This window comes from Cetorhinus maximus, chromosome 2 (assembly GCF_964194155.1).
Source record: "Cetorhinus maximus chromosome 2, sCetMax3.hap1.1, whole genome shotgun sequence".
In the NCBI taxonomy this organism is placed as follows: domain Eukaryota; kingdom Metazoa; phylum Chordata; class Chondrichthyes; order Lamniformes; family Cetorhinidae; genus Cetorhinus; species Cetorhinus maximus.
In genome coordinates, this window is record NC_135880.1 from 111084036 (window position 1) to 111105881 (window position 21846).

A 21846-nucleotide genomic window follows, 5' to 3' on the forward strand; every position below is an offset into this window, starting at 1 on the left:
TCCTCTGAGGAGGAAGAGAGGGGCAGAAGGGAGAGGAAGCCAAGTGCTCCTATGCAGCTTCCAGGGGAGTGACCTGTGGGAAGAGAGGTGCAGGGCCAGCAGGTAGTCCAAGGTGCAATGTTGAAGGAGGCTCCACCTCTCCAGGGAGACTGTGACCTCCATTTGCCAGATGATTGGGCCTGAGATCACCTCCGATTGTGTGGGTGGGCACCCATGCTATTGGTTCTGAAGGTCACAGTGGCCCTCAATTTCTATGCATCTGGCTCTTTCCAGGGGTCAGTAGGGGATCTGTGTGGAGTGTCCCAATCTGCTGTCCACAGTTGCGTCAAGTTGGTGTTCAGGCAGGTAATGGCATTTATTCATTTCCATACGGACAAGACCAGCCAGGCTGAACGAGCCAGAGGCTTTGCGGCATTTGCCTGGTTCCCCTGCATCCAGGGTGCCATTGACTGCGCACGTGGCCATCAAGGCGCCAGCAGGTCAGCCGGGTGCCTTTGTCAACAGGAAGGGCTTCTATTCTATGATCATGCAGGTCGTGTGGGACCGCAATATGCATATTTTGCAAGTCTGTGCAAGGTACCCATGGTGCTTATATCCTGAGGCACTCCCAGGGGCCGAGGCTCTTCAGTGCTCCAGCCCAACTGGATGGCTACTGAGTGACGAGAGCTATCCGTTGAAAAGGTGGCTTATGACGCCTCTCCGACACGCAAGAACAGAGGCAGAGCAGTGTTATAATAGGAGTCATGCCTCCAGAAGGGCAGTGATAGAGAGGACCATAGGTCTTCTGAAGATGCACTTCTGATGCCTGGACTGTTCAGGGGATGCACTACAATACCCCCCAGAGCAGGTGTCACTGATCGTGGTTGAATGCTGCGCTCTCCTCAATCCGGCACTAGCAAGCGGGGTCCCACTGGAGGAAGAGGATTTGATGCAGCTCCACAGGGCACAGATGATGAATCCAGTAGTGAGTTAGAAGAGAAGCACAGTGAGGAGAACGCAGAGGACATGGAGACAGATCTCTGTAACCTCCAGGGAGGCAGGGACGCCTTGATCCAGTGTTCGTTCAGCTAAGCCACCAAAGATCAGTTCCTACCTCATGCCAGAGCTGCCGCTTCCATTCAGGTTGTCCAAAATGCTCCTGTCATGTGAACCCAAAGTCCACCCAGTGACTGTATAATAAGGTTTAGAGCATCTCACATCCAGCATTACATGCTGGCGTACCCTGCACCGAAAATAAAAAGTGAAGCATACTCAGGCCGTCACAACAAAAGCAAATTTAATGTTATTGTCACAATGAAATCACATTGACATGATCATTACTGGTGTTGATGTCCAATGTGGTTGACTCTTGAACAGAAGATCACCTGTGAACAGTCGCTTTTGTGCTTATGGTGCCTTAAACTTGTGTTTGCGAGTGCTGAGTCTTGGTGCCACCCCCTTGTTGGCAGTGGCACTGGAGACAGCCTGATGACTCTGGTAACAAAAATAAAAATACCTGGAAAAACTCAGCAGGTCTGGCAGCACTGCGGAGAGGAACACAGTTAATGTTTCGAGTCCGTATGACTCTTCAGCAGAACCAGATGACTCTGGTGTCTTGTTGGCCTTGATGACCTTGGTGGCCGTTCTTTGGCCCACCTGGGAGGGAGCGGCCAGTTCCACGGCTGGCATCTTCCCAGTCATCGCAGCTTCATCAGATGCCACGGTCACTGATGGAGGGGAGGATGAGCTGCTGCCATCATCCAGTGTGCCTTGAGAGGAGCCCGCAGAGATGACAAGCAGGTTGTGCACCAGCGTGAGGTCGCCCTGGACCTCCCTGTTTGCCATTGATGGACGGGCACCAAGCTGGGATACTGGGTGCCCCAGCCATCTCCCACACTGGCCATCTGAGGTCATTGCCTGTGTGAAGGTGACCCCAGGAACCCCTGATACTGTCCCTGGAGCTGTCTCTCCATGAGAGTCGACATTCTCTGTCAATGGAGGAGGCAATGCACTTGACCATGAGGGGCAACGCAGTGCTGATGCTCCACGTGGACTCCTCCACAGCATAGACCATGGCACACAGACCCTCATGAATCTCCGCCAGATCCTCTCGTGCATCCTGTTGGATATCCAGCATCTGCCGCCTAATGGATGACTCCACAGGCTCATTACCTGCCTTCGGCCCAGCATCGACTTGGTCTGCAGCAGTCCTCTGACTGCCAGTGCCCTGGGCTCCCTGCCTCCACCTGCATCTTACGCGAGCGTGAAGTGCCCTCACTAATGTGCACCGACAATGTGGCCGAAGATCTAACTCCACCGAGGTACTGGCATCTGCGCTGGTGCCTGGTTCAGAGTGCGGGTGTGACGCAGGTGCAAATGAAGCCCGGCGGTCCTCTGGCATCAGGGGTGGCCCTTCAGGGTCCTGTGATTGAGTGTGTGCTGGCGAATCTAAGGGAGAAGAAGGACATGTCATTAGTTAAAGTCATCACACTGTCACTGTGCATGCCAGGCACCCTGGTGAGACAACGGAGATCTGCGTCACGATGCCATCATCTTTTAATGATCAATGGGGACTCCAGGTTTGAGGCTCCCATCAATGAAGAGACTACACTAGAATGGTTGCACAATCCGAAACTCTCACCTCTTTGCACTGCGCTCTTACCTTCGTCTGACACCCCAGCCTCTCCACGACCGGCTGCATAGGGAGTGTGCCGGCTCTCCAGCTCGAGGGTGTCCTGCTCGAACCTGGTCAGCAGCAGCAGGTTGAGCTGGTCTCCGCCTCTCCGTGACCTCTCCAATTGGTTATGGCTCGTCTTCTGAAAGGACAGAGGAGCATTTATTAGTGCACTCTCTACCTGCAGCACCATTGAAGCCTGGCTGACCCAACCTCAACCTGAGAAACACCTCGCAGGGCGCATCCGAGTTGTGGCCCTTGAGCCGCAAGGCGCTCAGTCCAAGCAGCCAGGGCTCACCCCCTTGGCCAACTCTGCCGCCATTGACAGTTGGTACTCAGACTCTAACACCCCTGAGCTCCATGGGGAGACGGTCAGCCCTTAACACTTCTGCACACTGATCCATGCCATCATGGTAGTACTCGCCCTTCCTCAGCACAGCAGGTCATTGAACCTCTTGCGGCACTCCACCCCGTGCGCTGCACCATGCCATGGCTGCTGACGTGCGCTGCTACCTCCTCCCAGGCTTTCTTCATCAGGTGTGGTGGCCTCCTTCCGTCCCTTGGTACAAGGGTGTCCCTCCTGGCAACCGCCTCCTCCAGGAGTACAGCGAGGCACTCATCCGAAAAGCTGGAGGCCGAGTGCCCACCTGACCTGCCCTCCTGCCTGGCGTATCCAGCTGCTGGCGAGGCTATAAGTACCATCTCCGCAACAACGTATGTTTCTTCACCGGCAGCCTTCAAGGTGCTGCTGGTGCCATTCTTAAACTGCCTGCCAGATCGCCATTGGACCCGGTGCACGATGCTCCCAGCCCTTCCCGACCATTGGGAAGCTGCTTTTCATGCTGGGCAGGCCTTAATTGGCCAGCCAGCATGAAATCGCAATAACAGGTGGCGCCTCGTTTCCCGGCCAATCTCATGCCCAACAATCGCGCCCGCCGCTGACCTGAAAATTCTGCCCTAGTTATCACTGTAATTGATCTTGGATTTCCATACCTTCATGGTTGAGTGTGTAGAAATAAAATGTGCTTCCCTTGTATGATTTAAATTTAAATAAATGTTGCCTACATCCCATGAATGAATAAAAAAATATATAATTTACTGACACCCATGATTAATTTCCAAAACTGTTTACTGGTACCCTGACTGGCCAACAGTAGATCTGGCCATCAAACAGCCCTGAATTCCCAATTTTGAAATGTATTTGTTGTTCTCAGGTGATATACTGCTCTCTGACAGAGTTTCAGAAGACAGTATATAAGGCAGTGCTGGAGACAGAGGACATAAAGTTGGTGCTGCATGGCTGGAATCCATGTGATTGCAACAGTGGCCGAAAAAGGAAAAACTGCTGTTATAAGGTCAGCCGTACAGCATCACATGTAGAGGCTCTTTTTGGAGAATAGCTGTGTTCAATGAACTTGAGTTACATTAGTATGATGATATAAAACCTGCTTGTGTTTTTTAGTAAATCTAAATTTTCCAAGTCATTTATGTGTTAACTTCATCCATACGTTCACATTCCATCTACTTTGAAAAGGGAAGCTTGGGGCCTGATTTTAACCCATTCAAAACCCAGACATGGAGTTAAAACCAGGCCCTTATTGTCTGAAATCAGCTTGCATATAGGCACAAGGTTAAGGCAAATATTCTCATCTGTTGTACTTAGATTGAGGGATGATGAGTGCTGCAATTGTAATAGTAAACACAAAAATGCTTGTGTAAATCAGCACATAATCTGATCAGAGTTCAAGCTACTATGTTGAAATTCAAACCATTCATCTGTTACTTTAAGGACATTAAAAATAGTGGACGTTCCAGAAGGTGACCCCTTCTTGGCAATTGCTCAATGTTCTGACTTAGCTAGTTTTTTATGTACATAAACATTGCTGGTTTTGAAATGTATATTTTTGGCTGGGTTTTTTTCTGCTCGTCAAAGCAAGGGGTGTCAGTGCTACTGAATGGAACACTTTGGCAGCCAGTGTGAGAATTAAATTTGGGTCAGGAATAGCACAAATTTGTCTCAAAGTAAAGTTCCCTCTGTTCTACCTCCAAATGTGGTTTAACCCTATACGAGAGCATTATGACACTTCCATTTCCTGCCCATTATTGTGACCTCTTCAGTTTTAGTACAGAATTGTGAGCAGGTTAGTGTTACCAGGCCCTGACAAGAACACATTTGAGCCTGTCAAGACCCATTTCATATGGGAGCCTTAAAGCTGACAGATTGGTACTTCTCACATTCACCTGCATCGAGTCTGAATCCAGCCAGAAAGGGCAGTATATTAACCTGCTGCATTCTTCCCTGTCTTCCATAAAGCTACCGAACATCACCTTACCTCAGTTATCATCACCAACGCTGAGTTCCAAGTGTGTGGTTCAAACCCCCCCCCACCCAAAACTAAGCACATAATCTAGTCTGACACTCCAATGCTGTACTGAGGGAATACTGTTGGAAGTGGCATCCTTTGGATGAGATGATGAGCTGTCTGCCTGTCTTGGTTGTTCAGGTGAATAACTAATAATCCCATGACACTATTCAAAGGAAATTAGGAAGTTCTGGTGACCTGGTCGAAGTTTTTCACTCTGCCAACCCCATCAAAAAAGAGATTTACTGGTCCTTCAGTTATGCAACCATGCGATTATGAAAACTGCTGCTACATTAGACTACGTCACTGCTTTAGAGTACTTCAGAGTAATTTCCTTTTATGTGAAGTGTCCTGAGATGTGTTTGTCTCATTCAAGCCTTTTTCTTAATTGTGGGAACGTCTGTCAATTCTGAGATATGTTGCATTACCTTAATTGGAGTAGCAGAGATGGCCAAACTTAAAAGCCAAGTGCTGAAATGGAATGAAAATTGCAGCTCTGTTGGGGAAGCTGCCACGCATTAGCAAAACCCTTTTTTGATATTTTGATATGGGTATCTTAGATCAGCACCAAACCTGGGAAGGTGAGGATCTGTGAGAACCCTAAAGGCTTTTTTTACAGGGAGTATTTATACTCTGGTCACCAATGAGGAAGCGTTTAAGCTGTGCAAATTGAATGTTTTGGATTTTGGAATATGATCCTCGATGATGAAGTGCTCACACCTGATCAGGTTTATCACTGTTCACAGGTACAGACACTGCACCCTTTCCTACACCCTCTGAACCGCAAGCATTTCAGCATAGGGTGGATGAAATGAATGGGTATTGACTGGGGAAAGGGAGCGCTACTGAAATATTAGAGGAGGGTTTTTTTAGGCTATAGCCCTAGGTATCGGGTATATAAAGCACCTTTACTTTAAAAAAATGTCCAAACATCTCCAGCTTGTTCAGACTAAATTGTTGGCTCTCAGGAGAGAGACAGGAAGCGCTGTTTCCCACTCACCCAGCCTGTCATTCTGATAACTGCCCTTCACAAAGAGTCTCCACAACAGAGCATCTGTTTTTGGTGTTCTAGGGGTTCTAAATATGTTTTTGCAAAGGTTGGAGCCTCCTGGATAAATTTGTAATCATATCTTCACAGATTCTAAATTGAGATCCTGGATACTGTTAAATCCGAGAACTGGAATCATTTGACCTATTTGCATTTAAATATACTCAATGCTTCTAAATGCTTTTGTTTTTTTTCCCCCAGCAAAATCAGGATGGCTGTACAGTACGGCAAATTTATTTTAGTTACTTGGCCATTCTCCGTAAGGTATCCAATCATGTTGCACTCCTGCAGCCTGATGAGAACACAAGCAAGATGCAGGTAATTATTTGAATCTTGTTATTGAATAGAGAAATCAGTTTTCCTTTTAGATTCACTCAATAGAATTCTCACTGCTTGAGTCAGAAGGTTGTGGGTTGTGGGGGAAGATGTGAGAAGTGAATGCACTATTGCTAAGTTTGCGAATGACACAAAAATAGGTGGAAAGGAATAAGTGGTGAGGATGACACAAAGAGTCTACAGAGGGATATAGACAAAGTTAAGTGAGTGGGCAAAAACTTGGAAGATGGAATACAATTTGGGAAAATGTGACGTTATGCACTTTGGCAGGAAGAATAGAGGAGCTGAATATTATTTAAATGGAGAAAGACTGCAGAAAGCTGCAGCACAGAGGGATTTGGGGGCCCTCGTGCATGAATCACAAAAAGCTAGCATACAAATTCAGGTAATGGGGAAGGCAAATGGAATGTTGGCCTTTATTTCAAAGGGAATGGAGTATAAAAATAGGGAAGTCTTGCGAAAACTATACAAGGCACTAGTTAGATCCCACCTAGAATATTGTGAACAGTTTTGGTCCCCTTATCTAAGGAAATATGCACTGGCATTGGAGGCAGTCCAGAGAAGGTTCATTAGGTTGATCCTGGGTATGGGGGGATTTTCTTATGAGGAGAGGTTGAGTAGGTTGGACCTGTACTGATTGGAGTTTAGAAGAATGAGAGGCTACCTTATTGAAACATAAGATTCTGAGGGGGCTTGACAGGGTAAATATTGAGAGGTTTTTTGCCTTATGGGAGAGCCTAGGACCAGAGGGCATAATCCCAGAGTGTGGGGGCGCCCATTTAAAACAGATGAGGAGGAATTTCTTCTCTGAGGGTAGTTAATCTGTGGAATCCTTTGCAGAGGGCTGTAGAGGCTGGGTTGTTAAGTGTATTCAAGGCTGAGACATACAGATTTTTAATCAGTAAGGGAATCAAGGGTTATGGGGAAAAGGCAGGAAAGTGGAGTTGAGGATTATCAGATCAGCCATGATCTCATTGAATGATGGATCAGACTAGATGGGCCGAATAGCCTACTTCTCCTATGTCTTATGGTCTAATGATCAGATATTTGAACACACAATTGAGGTTGACACTTCAGTACAGTACCAATGGAATGCTGTACTGTTAGAGGTACTGTCGTTCAGATGGAACGTTAAACCGAGGTTGCAACAGCCCTCTTGAGTGGATGTAAAAGATTCACAGTACAACTAATGGAAAGATTCCAGAGTCCTGGTACCTGGACAATGTTTAGTCCTCAATCGGCACCTTTTTTTAAAAAAAAATGATCTGGCCTTTTATTTAAGTACTCAATAGCTATTGCACAACACTTGGCAAAGGTCCCTAATTTGTTCATGGGATGTGGGCATCGCTGGCTAGGCCAGCATTTATTGCCCATTGTACGATGTATTAGTTGAACTATTCTTGAATTCAGAGGGCACTGAGTCAGCCACATTACTGTGGGTTTGGAGTCACATGTGGGCCAGACCAGGTAAGGTAATTTCTTTTGTGAACCAGGTGGGTTTTTACAACAATTGACAATGGCTTCATGGTCATCATTAGACTTTTAATTCCAGATTTTTATTGAATTCAAATTCTACTATCTGCCTTGGCAGGATTCGAACCTGGGTCCCTAGGGTGTTACCCTGGGTTTCTGGATTACTAGTCCAGCAACAATACCATTACGCCATTGCCTCCCCCGTTGACTAGCTGAAGAAGGATGAAATGAGTGCCTCATACAAAATAAAGTATGGTATGGCCTTAGCAAAACATTGACAGAAAAGTTGGTTAGTAATTTGAAACATACTCCCTTCTCTTTAAACATTGAGGCTACAAGTACAAATTTGCAGAATGTCCTCAGCATCTTTGTGAGCTAATTCTCGGAGTCAGAAGTTGTGGTGCAGCACCTGGCCTTAATCAGTGTAGATAGAGTGAATGCCTAAACCTTGTACGAGGTATTAGTTGAACTATTCTCGAAGCATGAACTGCCATGGATGAACCTTGAGTATATTGATGGACTCTTGCAGTGTCATGCGAGGGTCAAGGACTGGTTTGGAAACTTGTGAGAACAGTTGCTCCACACTTGCTGGATATTGATGGGGACAGATGTCATAATGTGCATAATGCGGCCAAGGCGTTTTGCAAACCCTTCAAAGATTTTCTGGAGACCCTGCTGAATGATTGCTACACTGAGTGATCTACAGATCTTTGAGAGGAAATGCACTATGTTTCTATACTCACGGGATGAAAGTTCAAAATGCCAGAGTGCTATGTATGCCATCGATGGCTTAGTGTCTGTGATGTTACAGTAGATACATTGCAGCAGATGGATATTTTGCCTTTAAGGATGAGGATGAGAAGGTACACAAATCTTGTAGAGCAAATCTACCACAGAGTAGAAGTTAGTGAGGCTGTTCAGTTGGAGATCAAGTAAAACCAAATGGAGTTGTTCAAGAGAAAGAAAATAATGACATCAGAAGGAAAGAACAGAAAGCAATGTATCGTGCAAAAGTGTTTTTGCCAGAGGAGACGAACAAGAATGATCATGCAATGTATTGTGGAGTCCTTCCCCTTCTGAAGAAGTGTGCTTGCCTTTGAAAGTAAGGGGCCAAAAGTGCACAAATTGCATGAGGAACAAAAGCTGTTACTAATTCACTTCCTTGCTTGCTGCACTCAAGCCTGAAGTGCTGAGTGAAGTGACACATAAAGCAGAGAAAATAATCTCATTGGATGTTTCATCAATGTGGTTCCCCCTAGACCGATGCAGCAAAGCTTGGTGCACAAAATCCTGAAAGTCAGGTTACCAAAAAATTCTTAACTGGTATAGGAACCTACCACTGCAGCAAAAGATGCCAGTGGAAAACAGGACTCTGAAGATGTTATCAGTAGTGGATCCACTGGCAAGAAGTCATTCCCTAACTGTGAAATAACTTGAGAGTTTGCCTGCAATTATACAGAATGCAATCACAGGTGAGGAAGATGGTGATTACCTGTTGGAAGTGCCCAGGTACCAGATTGACCAAGGCATTGGACCCAGGCAAGAAGGCATGAGATTAGATGTGTGGTGGGTAAAGATATTTGCTAGTGGCAAGTACCCAGTGTTCTCAAATGTTGTTAGATGTTTCCATGGGTCCGAAATTGAGTGCTCATTCTGCTCCATGGGCGATGTTATCCATGCAAAGACTTGTATATTGGACATTTCAACATATAGTTCAGGACAAATCATGAAGTATGCACTCAGGGCCTCAAAAACGGTTGTTGTTAAGGCATACAAGAGGAATGACATTCAACATGACCCATTAATCAGCGCCTTGTCTAGAAATATCTGAATAGCAAGCCATCAGTACAGAGAGGAAAACAGGCTTGCATGAGGAATCTTCACAGCAGAAGGACAAGTTAACAAGTTACAGTTACGAACGCAGAAGCAAGTGTCAAAAAGAAAGGCAAAGGAATTGACCAGTAAAGCTGCCAAGAAGGCTAGATTAACACACAATTCAGCTGTGTAGAAATTTTGAATAACTGTAGTGTGATCTGAATTCCCAAAGTGATTTCATCATCACTTCCTGTTTATGTGTGAAACAGTGCTACACTTGTGGGTCAAACAAGTTCTGGAATACCCCACCTACATGTCTCTGCCTCTCTCCCTCACTTTCAGACACTACTTAAAGCCTACCTCTTTTATCAAGCTTTTGGTCATCTAAAGTAATATCTCCTTATGTGGCTCAGTGTCATACTATGTTGAGAGAACTGTTTAGGAACATGATTGAAGATTATGGGGATAAGAATATGTATTGCTATAGCGTGACAACTGCTGTATTCTCGTGAAAACAATGTCTAAAAGCAAATTGATAGTTTTGAATATTGTTTGTTACAGCATTACATTAATCTCCAGGAATTCCACTTGAGTGTGTTCTGAAGTCTGGCATGAATTTATGTATTTTATGTTGAGACTTTTCTGTGATTTAGTTACGTTCTCCAGGAGATTAATTAGGAATGGATTTCATGGGACAAGTTGTCTTCTCTCATTCCATACTTCTGTTAATGCTGTTTGATATATAATAAGATTTTGATCACCAAGTTTAATTCATGTTTCTGATTTTTGTCTTTGCTTAAGGCATCTACTGTCAGAAGAGTTTGTGAACATGTATTTTGCAAGTTTCCAGAGTTTGTACAGCAGAGCAAAGAAGCTGCCTTTATGACAATTTCTGATCCTAAATACAGTGGTAAAATGAAGGTAAGCATACAGGCAAATATTGCATAAGTAGGCCCAATGATTCCATATTTGTTGAGCAAAATTGCAAATATTCCTAATTTTTGGTTGTAAAAGCAAGTTGTACTTGCATGACACCTTTAATGTAGATTGCTTCATAGAGGTGAAAATAACCAGAAATTAGGAAATTCGAGCAAGAAGGTTTTGGAGTGGTGATTAAAGAGGCAGGTCTTTAGGTGGCATTTGGAGGAAAGGAGAAAGATAGCAAGGAGAAGGTTTAACATAGGACTGAAAAACCCGGAGGCTGTGAAACTGAAAATGAATTGAAGAAAAGTGGAAGATCAGGCATCACGTAGAGAAACTTACGGCTGAATGAGGCAGCAAAGGTAGGGAACAGCAATGCCATGGGTGAACTTGGAGATAATCATAAATATCTTGAAATTGTGACATAGCAGATAGGATAGGGAGTCAGTGAAGCTTGGTAATCAAAGAAATATTAAGGGAGTGCGGCTTAATCTGAGTATGATGTGGATATGTTTTAGATAAATTGCAATTACAAAGGGGAAAACCAATGAGGCTGGTAAGGAGAGTAATGAAGTCTGAAGAGGAGCTTTTTTTCATCCAGGATGTTAGCCCAATTTTAACTTGGTGTATGAGTTTGGTCTGAATGCAGCAGGGCAAGCTGGACTGAAGCGTGGACCATTTTAACTCCCATGCCTCCTTTCTATCTCCTGCCCAAACCTAGCAAAATGGCAGGCAGAATGGAATTTGGGCAGTAGGAGGTCCTTGGCAGTTGAGTAGGTGGTTTAAGGGTGGTTGGTGTTAATTGTATCATAATTGGGTAGTTAATTGTGATCAGGTGGTGCATTTGTCCATGTCCAAATGCAGCAATACCTGGACAATATCCAGGCTTGGGCTGACCAGTGGCAAGTAATATTCCCACCACACAAATGCCAGGTAATGACCGTTTCCAACAAGAGAGAATCTAACCATCGCCCCTTGACAGCCAGTGGCATTACCATTGATTAATCCTCCACTATCAACATCCTGGGGGGGGTTACCATTGTCCAGAAACTGAACTGGACTAGCCATATAAATACTGTGGCTACAAGAGCAGGTCAGAGGCTGGGAATTCTGCGGCAAGTAACTCACCTCCTGACTCTCCAAAGCCTATCCACCATCTACAGGGCACAAGTCAGGAGTGTGATGGAATGCTCTCCACTTGCCTGATTGAGTGCAGCTCCCACAGCACTCAAGAAGCTCGACACCATCCAGGACAAAGCAGCCCGCATGATTGGCAGCCCTTCCACAAACATTCACTCCCTCCACCACTGACGAACAGTGGCAGCAGTGTGTACCATCTGCAGGATGGTACAGAAACTCACCAAGGCTCCTTGGGCAGCACTTTCCAAACCCACGACCACTACCATCTAGAAGGACAAGGGCAGCAGATGCATGGGAACACCACCGCCTGGAAGGTCCCCTCCAAGCCACTCACCACCCTGACTTGGAAATATATCACCGTTCCTTCACTGTCGCTGGGTCAAAATCCTGGAACTCACTGCCTAACAGCACTGTGGGTGCACCTACACCACCTGGACTGCAGCGGTTCAAGAAGGCAGCTCACCACCGCTTTCTCAAGGGCAATTTGGGATGGGCAATGAATGCTGGCCTAGCCAGCGATACCTACTTCCCATGAATGACTAAAAAAAAAATTAACTGGAGATTCACTTGTGTTCTGATTGAGACTGGTTGTTGGGTCCGGAGTTGCATATTTGTAATGTATATCTCTAGTCATAAAAGTTTACCAAAATGTGTAAAGGTTAGGATGCAGTTCTATGCTTCACTGCCTGGCTTTCTGGAATAGAACATGGTAGCAGAGGATGATTGCCTAAAAGTGAAGGTTTGAAACTAAGAAAACATTTTCAAACATAGATCTAAAATTCTGACGGCTGTTGAGGAAATTGGTTTGAAGTATGTCTAATTGTCATGATATGATTATCCTCTGTTTGAATTACTGGATTGTGCTAATGTATGTCATGTGGACATGCAATAAGTTCTAACTAGTGTTCGGTACGTGGGGAAAGAGACCTTGTTGGATCAGATGCCTACTGCCTTGAAAAAAATTCCTGGGGAAACATTCATTTCCTTTTAGTCTAACTGGAACAAATGAGAGACTCTACTATGACGCAAAGAATAGAAGACTTGATGATTACAAGATTTCAAGACAGTCCAGATACTGGACATAGGCATCAATATAATGTAAGGATTAAAATCGAGCAGAATGAGGATGAAAGCGCATTTAGCAGTTTTAGCTATTGCAGCAGTAGACAAAGTTGAAATAACAAAAATTGGTGAATAAATCCCATGAATACCCAAAGAACATTAATAGGCATTTTGGGTTTGGCTCCAAGGGTGCGGTCCACACTGGCAGGTTTGCAGGGGAACCTTATAAAATTCCCTGGGTGATCTTCCTTCTGTCTGTCCCCGACCTGTTCGCAATTTTACATGGGGCAAGAAAGGCCCAGCGCAGTCCATCCTCCTTTGCTCCAACTGAAGCCCTTAAGTGGCCAATTATTGGCCACTTCCCAGAATCACAGAATTATTACAGTGCAGAAGGAGGCAGTTTGGCCCATTGTGTCTGCATCGGCTCTCCAGATGAGCTTTATGACTTAGTGCCATTCTCCTGCCTTTCCCCTCAGCCCTTGCACATTGGATGATGATTTGAATAGAAACAATGCCCTCTTGAATGTCTCAATTGAACCTGCCCCCTTCACACTTCCAGGCAGTGTATTCCAGACCTGAACCACTCGTGTGAAAAAAGTTTTTCTTACATTATGCTTACTTCTTTTGCAAATCGCTTTAAATCTGTGCCCTCTCATTTTTGATCCTTTTACAAGGGGGAAATGTTTCTCTCTATCTACTCTATCCAGCTACCTCATGATTTTCAACACCTCTATCAAATCTCCTCAGCCTTCTCTCCAAGGAGAACAGGTCCCAACCTCTTCAATCTATCTTCATAACTGAAGTTTCCCAATCCTGGAACCACTCTTGTAAACCTCTTTTCTGCATTCTCTCCAATGCGTTCACATCCTTCTAATAGCGTGGCACCCAGAACTATACATAATACTCCAGATGAGGTTTAACTAATGTCTTACAGACATTCAGCATAACCTCCTTGCTTTGTACTCTATGCCCCTATCAATTAAACCCAGGATACTGTATGCTTTATTAACTGCTCTCTCCACCTGTCCTGCCACTTTCAATGATCTATGCACATCTACACCCTGCTCCTGCACCCCCTTAAGAATTGTATTCCTTATTTTATATTGTATCTCCATGTTCTTCCTACCCAAATGCATCACCTCACACTTCTCCACATTGAACTTCATCGGCCACCTATCTACCCACTCCACCAACTTGTCTATGTCCTTTTTAAAGTTCTACAATATCCTCCTCACAGTTTACAATGCTTCCAAATTTTGTATCATCCGCAAACTTAGAAATTGTCCCCTGCACACCAAGCTCTAGATCATTAATATATATCAGAAAAAGCAAGGGTCTCAATACTGACCCTTGGGGAACTCCGCTACAAACCTTCCTCCAGCCCGAAAAATATCCACTGACCATTACTCTCTGTTTCCTATTACTCAGCCACTTTTTTGTATCCACGTTGTCTCTTTTGTTCCATGAACTATAACTTTTCTCACACGTCTGTTGTGTGGCACTGTATCGAATGCCTTTTGGAACTTAAGGGTTGCTTCCTGCCAGACCTCAATTTTGAAGCTGGCGTTCAGTGGCAGGGGTAGTCCAGCAGGTCACCCGGCTCGGGCCTTAGGCAGAGGGGTGGGGGAGAATGGTGCATGTCTCCCTCAAGGGCTCCCTTTTTGCACCTCCCTGCCCCCCACCCATTTTGGGCCTCAACCCTCCCTTCCATGAGCAGCCCTGCCTCCCTTGTCCTCTCTGACCCCTGCCTACTGGATGCTGGGGCTTTGAATCTGGGGAATGCTTGTTGTCTCAGTCCTCACCGTTGGCACTGCTGGGACTATAGAGCTACTGGCCAATCAGGTTGGCTGGCAACTCTGAGGTTCGGGCGGAAGTCCTATCTCCAGTCAAGTAACACTCCTCGGAGCATTAAATGGCTGTGGGGCTGTCATTATTGGCGGGGATGTGCCCCCTGCCGACTCTTCAGGTGTTGGGGATGGAAACCCTGCCATCTGAAAAATCCTGCCCCAAGTATCATTATGCAGTGAACTGCCCAAAGTGAAGAGGCAGGATCCTTGAAATGACACATGATACTGAGAATTCTGAGGAAGAGAATGAAGGATCTGAACAAATTATACTCGTCACAAGGTGTTTTAGCTCTGTGATGAATGTTTTAGTCGTGACTCCTTTAACCATGCAGCATTGAGTAGTGCTCCCAATTCAACTTTAAGTGAGAGAGATTGGATAAAATGTTACCTTGATTTGCAAGTAGTAAGGATCGATGCAAGGTTATGTTTTGGGTTTGGTGATGCCAACACATTGAGGTCACTGAAGAGTGTTATAATTTGTTTTTTTTATTTATTCACGGGATGTGGGCTTCGCTGGCTGGGCCAGCATTTATTGCCCATCCCTAATTGCCCTTGAGAAGGTGGTGAGCTGTCTTCTTGAACCGCTGCAGTCCATGTGGTGTAGGTACACCCATAGTGCTGTTAGGAGGGAAGTTCCAGGATTTTGACCCAGCGACAGTAAAGGAACGGCGATATATTTCCAAGTCAGGATGGTGAGTGACTTGGATGGGAACTGCCAGGTGGGTGTGTTCCCATCTATCTGCTGCCCTTGTCCTTCTAGATGGTATTTGTCGTGGGTTTGAAGATGCTGTCGAAAGAGCCTTGATGAATTCCAGCAGTGCATCTTGCAGATGGTACACATTGCTGCTGCTGTACATCGGTGGTGGAGGGAGTGAATGTTTGTAGATGTGGTGCCAATCAAGTGGGCTACTTTGTCCTGGATGGTGTCAAGCTTCTTGAGTGTTGTGGGAACTGCACTCATCCAGGCAAGTGGAGGGTATTCCATCACACTACTGACTTGTCCCTTGTAGGTGGTGGACAGGCTTTGGGGAGTCAGGAGGTGGGTTACTCATCGCACAATTCCTAGCCTCTGACCTGCTCTTGTAGCCACAGTATTTACATGGCTAGTCCAGTTCAGCTTCTGGTCAATGGTAACCCTCAGGATGTTGATAGTGCGGGATTCAGTGATGGTAATGCCATTGAACATCAAGGGCGATGTTGGAAATGGTCATTGACTGACACTTGTGTGGCGCGAATGTTACTTGCCACTTGTCAGCCTAAGCCTGCATATTGTCCAGGCCTTGCTGCATTTGGACATGGACTGCTTCAGTATCTGAGGAGTCGCGAATGGTGCTGAACATCTTGCAATCATCAGCGAACATCCCCACTTCTGACCTTATGGTGGAAGGAAGGTCATTGATGAAGCAGCTGAAGATGGTTGGGCCAAGGACTACCCTGAGGAACTCCTGTATTTATGTCCTGGAGCTGAGATGACTGACCGCCAACAACCTCAACCATCTTCCTTTGTGCTAGGTATGAGTCCAACCAGTAGAGAGTTTTTCCCCTGATTCCCATTGACTTCAGTTTGGCTAGGGCTCCTTGATGCCACACTGTGAAATGCAGCCTTGATGTCGGGGGCAGTAACTCTCACCTCACCTCGGGAGTTCAGCTCTTTTATCCGTGTTTGAACCAAGGCTGTAATGAGGTCAGAAGCTGAGTGGCCCAGGCGGAACCCAGACTGGTCACCAGTGAGCAGGTTATTGCTAAGCAAGTTCCGCTTGTTATAGCACTGTTGATGACCCCTTCCATTACCTTACTGATGATGGAGAGTAAACTGATGGGGCGGTAATTGGCCGGGTTGGATTTGTTCTGCTTTTTGTGTACAGGACATACCTGGCAATTTTCCACATTGCCGGGTAGATGCCAATGTTGTAGCTGTACCTGAACAGTTCGGCTAGAAACACAGCTTGTTCTGGAGCACAAGTCTTCAGCACTATTGGTGGAATATTGTCAGGGCCCATAGCCTTTGCATTCGGCCTTCAGCCATTTCTTGATATCACGTGGAGTGACTCGAATTGGCAGAAGATTTGGCATCTGTGATGCTGGGGATCTTCGGAGGAGGCCGAAATGGATCATTCACTTGGCACTTCTGGCTGAAGATTGTAGCAAATGCTCCAGCCTTATCTTTTGCACTGATGTGCTGGGCACTTCCGTCATGGAGGATGGGATATTTGTGGAGTTTGATTGTCCACCACCTCTCATGACTGGATGTGGCATGACTGCAGAGCTTAGATCTGACCTGTTGGTTGTGGGATCGCTTAGCTCTGTCTATCCCCTGCTGCGTATGCTGTTTGGCATGCAAGTAGTCCTGTGTTATAGCTTCACCAGGTTGACACTTCATTTTTATGTCTGCCTGATGCTGCTCCTGGCATGCCCTCTTGCACTCTTCAGTGAACCAGGGTTAATTCCCTGGCTTGAAGGTAATGGTGGTGGGGGATATGCTTTGCCTTGAGGTTACAGATTGTGTTAAGAGTACAATTCTGCTGCTGCTGATGGCCCACAGTGCCTCATGGATGCCCAGTGTTGAGTTGCTAGGTCTGTTCAAAATCTGTTTGTCTCCACAATGACAGTATTGGGAGGAGTGACCACCGCACAGTCATGGACAGTATTCTGCAGCAGGCAGGCTGGTAAGGATGAAGTCAAGTATGTTTTGCCCTCTTTTGGTTCCCTCACCACCTGCCGCAGACCCAGTCTAGCAGCTATGTCATTTATGGCTTGGTAAGTAGTGGTGCTAATAAGCCACCCTTAGTGATGGACATTGAAGTCCCCCACCCAGAGTACATTCTGCGACCCATGCCACCTTCAATGCTTCCTCCAAGTGGTGTTCAACATGGAGGAGCACTGATTCACCAGCTGAGGGAGGGTGGTACGTGGTAATCAGCAGACGTTTCCTTGCCCATGTTTGACCTGATGCCATGAGACACGGAGTCAATGTTGCCTCAGGGCAACTCCCTTCTGACTGTATACCTTTGTGCCGCCACCTCTGCTGGGCCTGTCCTGCCAGGGACAGTGATGGTGGTGTCTGGGATATTATCTGTAAGGTATGATTCCGTGAGCATGACTGTCAGGTTGTTGCTTGACTAGCCTGTGAGACAGCTCTCCCAATTTTGGCACTAGCCCCCAGATGTTAGCAAGGAGGACTTTGTAGGATTGACAGGGTTGAGATTGCCATTGTCATTTCTGGTGCCTAGGTCGATGCCGGATGGTCCATCCAGTTTCATTCCTTTTTTTTGTGATTTTGTACAACTGAGTGGCTTGTTAGGCCATTTAAGAGTCAAGCACGTTGCTGTGGGCCTGGATCCACATGTAGCAACAGATTCCCTTCCCTAAAGGGCATTAGTGGACCAGGTAGGTTGTTTACAACAATGCATTCATGGACATCAGACTTTTAATTCCAGATTTTTATTAAATTCAAATTCCAACATCTGCCATGGCGGGATTCGAACCCGAGTCCCCAGAGCATTACCCTGCATTACTAGCGACAATACCACTGCGACATTGCCTCCCCGACTTCCACAGAAGTAGCTCGAGTAAGCATTTTCTGAGTTCGGATGTAGCCTCTGGCGAGATACCTATGCTGTTGAGTTAACTTTCTATGAAAAAGACACCAATGAACCTTGACATGGAGCATGATAAGGCAATTATTTTTTGGAAAATCAGTTGACCTGCAGTTTCCCCATTTGGGCCTTTTTATATGATAAGACCACAGTTGATGTTATTTGCTGCACAAACCAAGTCCCAGAGGGAAACTTGGCTTACGGGCCATACCCTTTTTTTTGCGCATTCTGAAACCGAGAAGAAGATCTCAGCAGTAAGAGGTCCAGTAACACGTTTGGAATTTAAAAAATTAAAAGAAAAAGTTTTATTAACAATAATAAAAGAAAACCTAAGCACACAAGATTACAGTTTCACATTTAAGGTTAGTCTTACAAAACATTCCCCCCTCAAAAAGACTGTCAGACCCACAAGTAAATATCTTCCAGGCAACACTGTGTTATAGATCTTTAACTATAAGAAATTCAGTAATATTATCCGAGGCAAACAGCTGTAGCTTTAATAGCAGGATACCACATGACCTGTAACTCGCTTCTACTCTGCTGTGAAAAACCAAACTTCAGAATAAAACTGCTTTTTGAAGCCCAAGACTTTTTTGGCTTGACTGGATAATCAATTCAAATTGCATCCTTTCCCAGCTCCAGCTGAACAACTCAAACAGCTACCCCAGCTATAGCTATCCTAAGCTCTCCACAGTAACTCTAAAATACTTTGATCTTACATTGCCTCTGCCCTGCACACACACAACTGCTATCCTTATACCTAGCACAGCTCATTGAATGTAAATTCTCATTGTATCACCTGCCTCTTCTAACAGTAAAACCCCTTTCCTTGTACCAATTTTATTAGTAATATAAACATATTGCTTGGTCTCTGCTAGCTAGGTGCAAAATTTCACTCGCCTTCTTGAATGCTTTGTTCAAAAAATGCAAATACACTCTACCTCTCTTACATCTCAAAACTAGTACACATCAAAGTACCCAGACCAGCTGGCATTAATCGAACTAAGACACACCCACAGACTAAACCTCTATTTTAAAAGAAAAATATTTTCCAATAATATATACACTAATAGCTTCATGACATGTATCTCAAATATAACACCCCTATCCTTTTCATGTTTCAAACCCCCCCAGACAATCTGTCTCCTATTAATTTCTGCCTAGCTTAATTAAATCTCTCTCACACACACACACTCACCCTTTTCCACAGAATAACACAATATTCCCCAAAAATATTTTTTAAAAAACATTCAGTTCTCACAAATAAGACCTGATCTTTCTCATCAAAATGTTAGACAGATATTCATGGCATCTGGTGATGGGAATAAGGGAACAAAAACAAATTGTTTTAAAGTTACATTGAAAAATTGTCTAAGGTTAAAAATCCTGCTAAAAGATGCAGGTATAGTTGATGAGTATACAAGGCAATAGAAGGAATTAGTGAGAATTGTGAAATCTGTTGTTTAAAAAATTGAAGGGATTCTGTATAAGGGACATACTGTAGAAAGTGTACCCATCGAATATTATGTAGATAATTGTCCCTTGTGGATTAATGTACACCCTACAATCTACAAAAAGTGTGGGAGAAAAGGTTACAGATTGACCTTGCTGGCTTGAAACAAACTCTGGAGAGAGAGAAAATCTCAAAAATTAAATAGGTGAATGCAAGTCATCAACTGTCTGATTGTTTTACAAAAAGCAATGCATGGACGAAGAACATGTTAGGGGTCTGCAGGAGGGGCATTTCGCAACAGAATGCTTTGTATAGAATATGGGAGTCTTTGATTAATTTTTAAAAATTATTTGTCCTTATAAATTGTTATTTAAAGAGAGAGAAGTGAATCGGTTAATTATATCATATAAATGTATAGAACATATGAACCAGGAGTGGGAGTATTTTGTGTTCAGGTGATGGCTATTAACTGGGGATTCACTTGTACTCCTGTATAGAAGTTGTGTAGGAGCAGATTGAAACTGAGGTTGTTGGGTTAGGAGGAGCGTGTTTATAATGTGTATCTTTGAAATAAAAGCTTATAAAAGTTTCTAAAGATAAGGCTCTAATTCTATCCTTCAACGCTTGGCTTTCTGGAATAGAACAGTTGATCTGGAGGTGATTATGGTGAGGGAAGTGGGGTAGAAGCTGGGGGACAGGGAAGGCCTAATATTTCTGTGAGAGGGCCAGAGGAGCATTCCTGCTCCATCTGCTCAACAAAGAACCTGTAAATTTTATTTTTAAATCTTATCTTTTCTGCCGCCTTCTGGGCATGCTCCTGCCTGTTGCCAGCTTTTCTGGCAAACTCTGCATAAGTCGTGGGGTTCCAATTGTTGTATATTTATGATACCCAATACATGCCTGTAGCGAGGACCTCACACACTGACCGAACCACATCAGTTAAACTCATGGCAGGTGTGAACATGGTTCTACTCGAAGGGAGAATGTTGCCCCCATTTTAATTCCCAAAAGCCCCATTCTTGTTGGATGTGGGGTAGGAGGGGTGTTACCATGTTCCTAAGCAGGCAGAGGCACAGTTTGGGGTTGAAAGTGCTGACAGAGATGTGAAACTGGGAGTAGTAAGTATACATGCGTGTAGGCACAGTGTCGCCTTTCATAAATGTGTCCCAAGAGGTTGGCAACATATATATGAGGAAACTACAGACACTAAGGTCGCCCTGCCCCGTGACGCAGAGTGGGGTGAAAAGTCATCATAGGAAGTGTGCTGGTTAACTGGGTCAGGTTGGAGTGGAGCCAAGCTAGGACAGGTATCACTGAAGTTGACCACAGAGCTGTAATGGTGAAGAAGTATGGAATGGTGAATTGTCAAATGCCACAGGAAAGATAGAGTGCATTTTCCCTCCCCACAGTGTGTATTGATGTCACGTGCAAATGGTGTCATTGGTGATTTTAAAGGCTATTTCTTTGCTATGGGCAGGGGCAGAAAGCAGATTGATTGGATTTGAAGGAATAATGGGAAAGGTGGATATAGAGCTAGATGATAACACGCACTTGAGGACTTTAGAAAGGATGAGGAGGTTGGAAATGGGACAGTAGTTGTAGAGAACAGAAGGATAAAGGATTTTTTGTCTGGGGAATGGTGATGATGACCGTCTTGAAAGATGGGGTGGCTGATCCTAAACAAAGGGACCCATTGGCAATGTCAGAAATTAATGCACAGAGCAATAGTTGTGTGATGAGTAATTTAGTCAGAGTCAGAGGTGCCAAGGTTATTTGAGATAACTGTAGCTATGGTGTGAAATTGGTGCAATGCAGACTGAAATCATTTGAGAATTAACTATTCAGTACAGGAGCAGAATGAAGAGATGAGATTTCAACCAAAAGTTGCTAGGGAACTTAGGAGGGCAGTAGACATGGATCTTGAAAGAGAAAGGTGTGCATAGAAAGTGAGTGTGCCAGAGGAGTTAAGGACACAAGTGAAAATAGGATCTGGCAATAATAGCCACATTACTATGACTTTGGCAAGTAGCAAGGTGGAATGAATGCCGTCTCTGGTCCTGCCAGGTTCCCACTCAATCCCTTCTGTTCCTCCCTCCTTGCTCTAATTACACACCCATGCCCTGCAGTGTTGTTTGTGGT

The 21846-nt window shown here is 44.9% G+C and overlaps 1 protein-coding gene across 2 annotated transcripts in view; it reads left to right on the forward strand.

Moving 5' to 3' along the window:
- Positions 1-21846, forward strand: part of ercc6l2 (excision repair cross-complementation group 6-like 2) — a 154698-nt gene that overhangs the window by 35806 nt on the left and 97046 nt on the right. For both annotated transcript variants that reach the window (XM_078568432.1, XM_078568440.1), the window contains exons 8-10: positions 3868-4008; positions 6266-6382; positions 10490-10609. In XM_078568432.1, coding sequence (XP_078424558.1) covers positions 3868-4008; positions 6266-6382; positions 10490-10609 — 378 coding nt within the window. The remainder of the gene's footprint in view (positions 1-3867; positions 4009-6265; positions 6383-10489; positions 10610-21846) is intronic.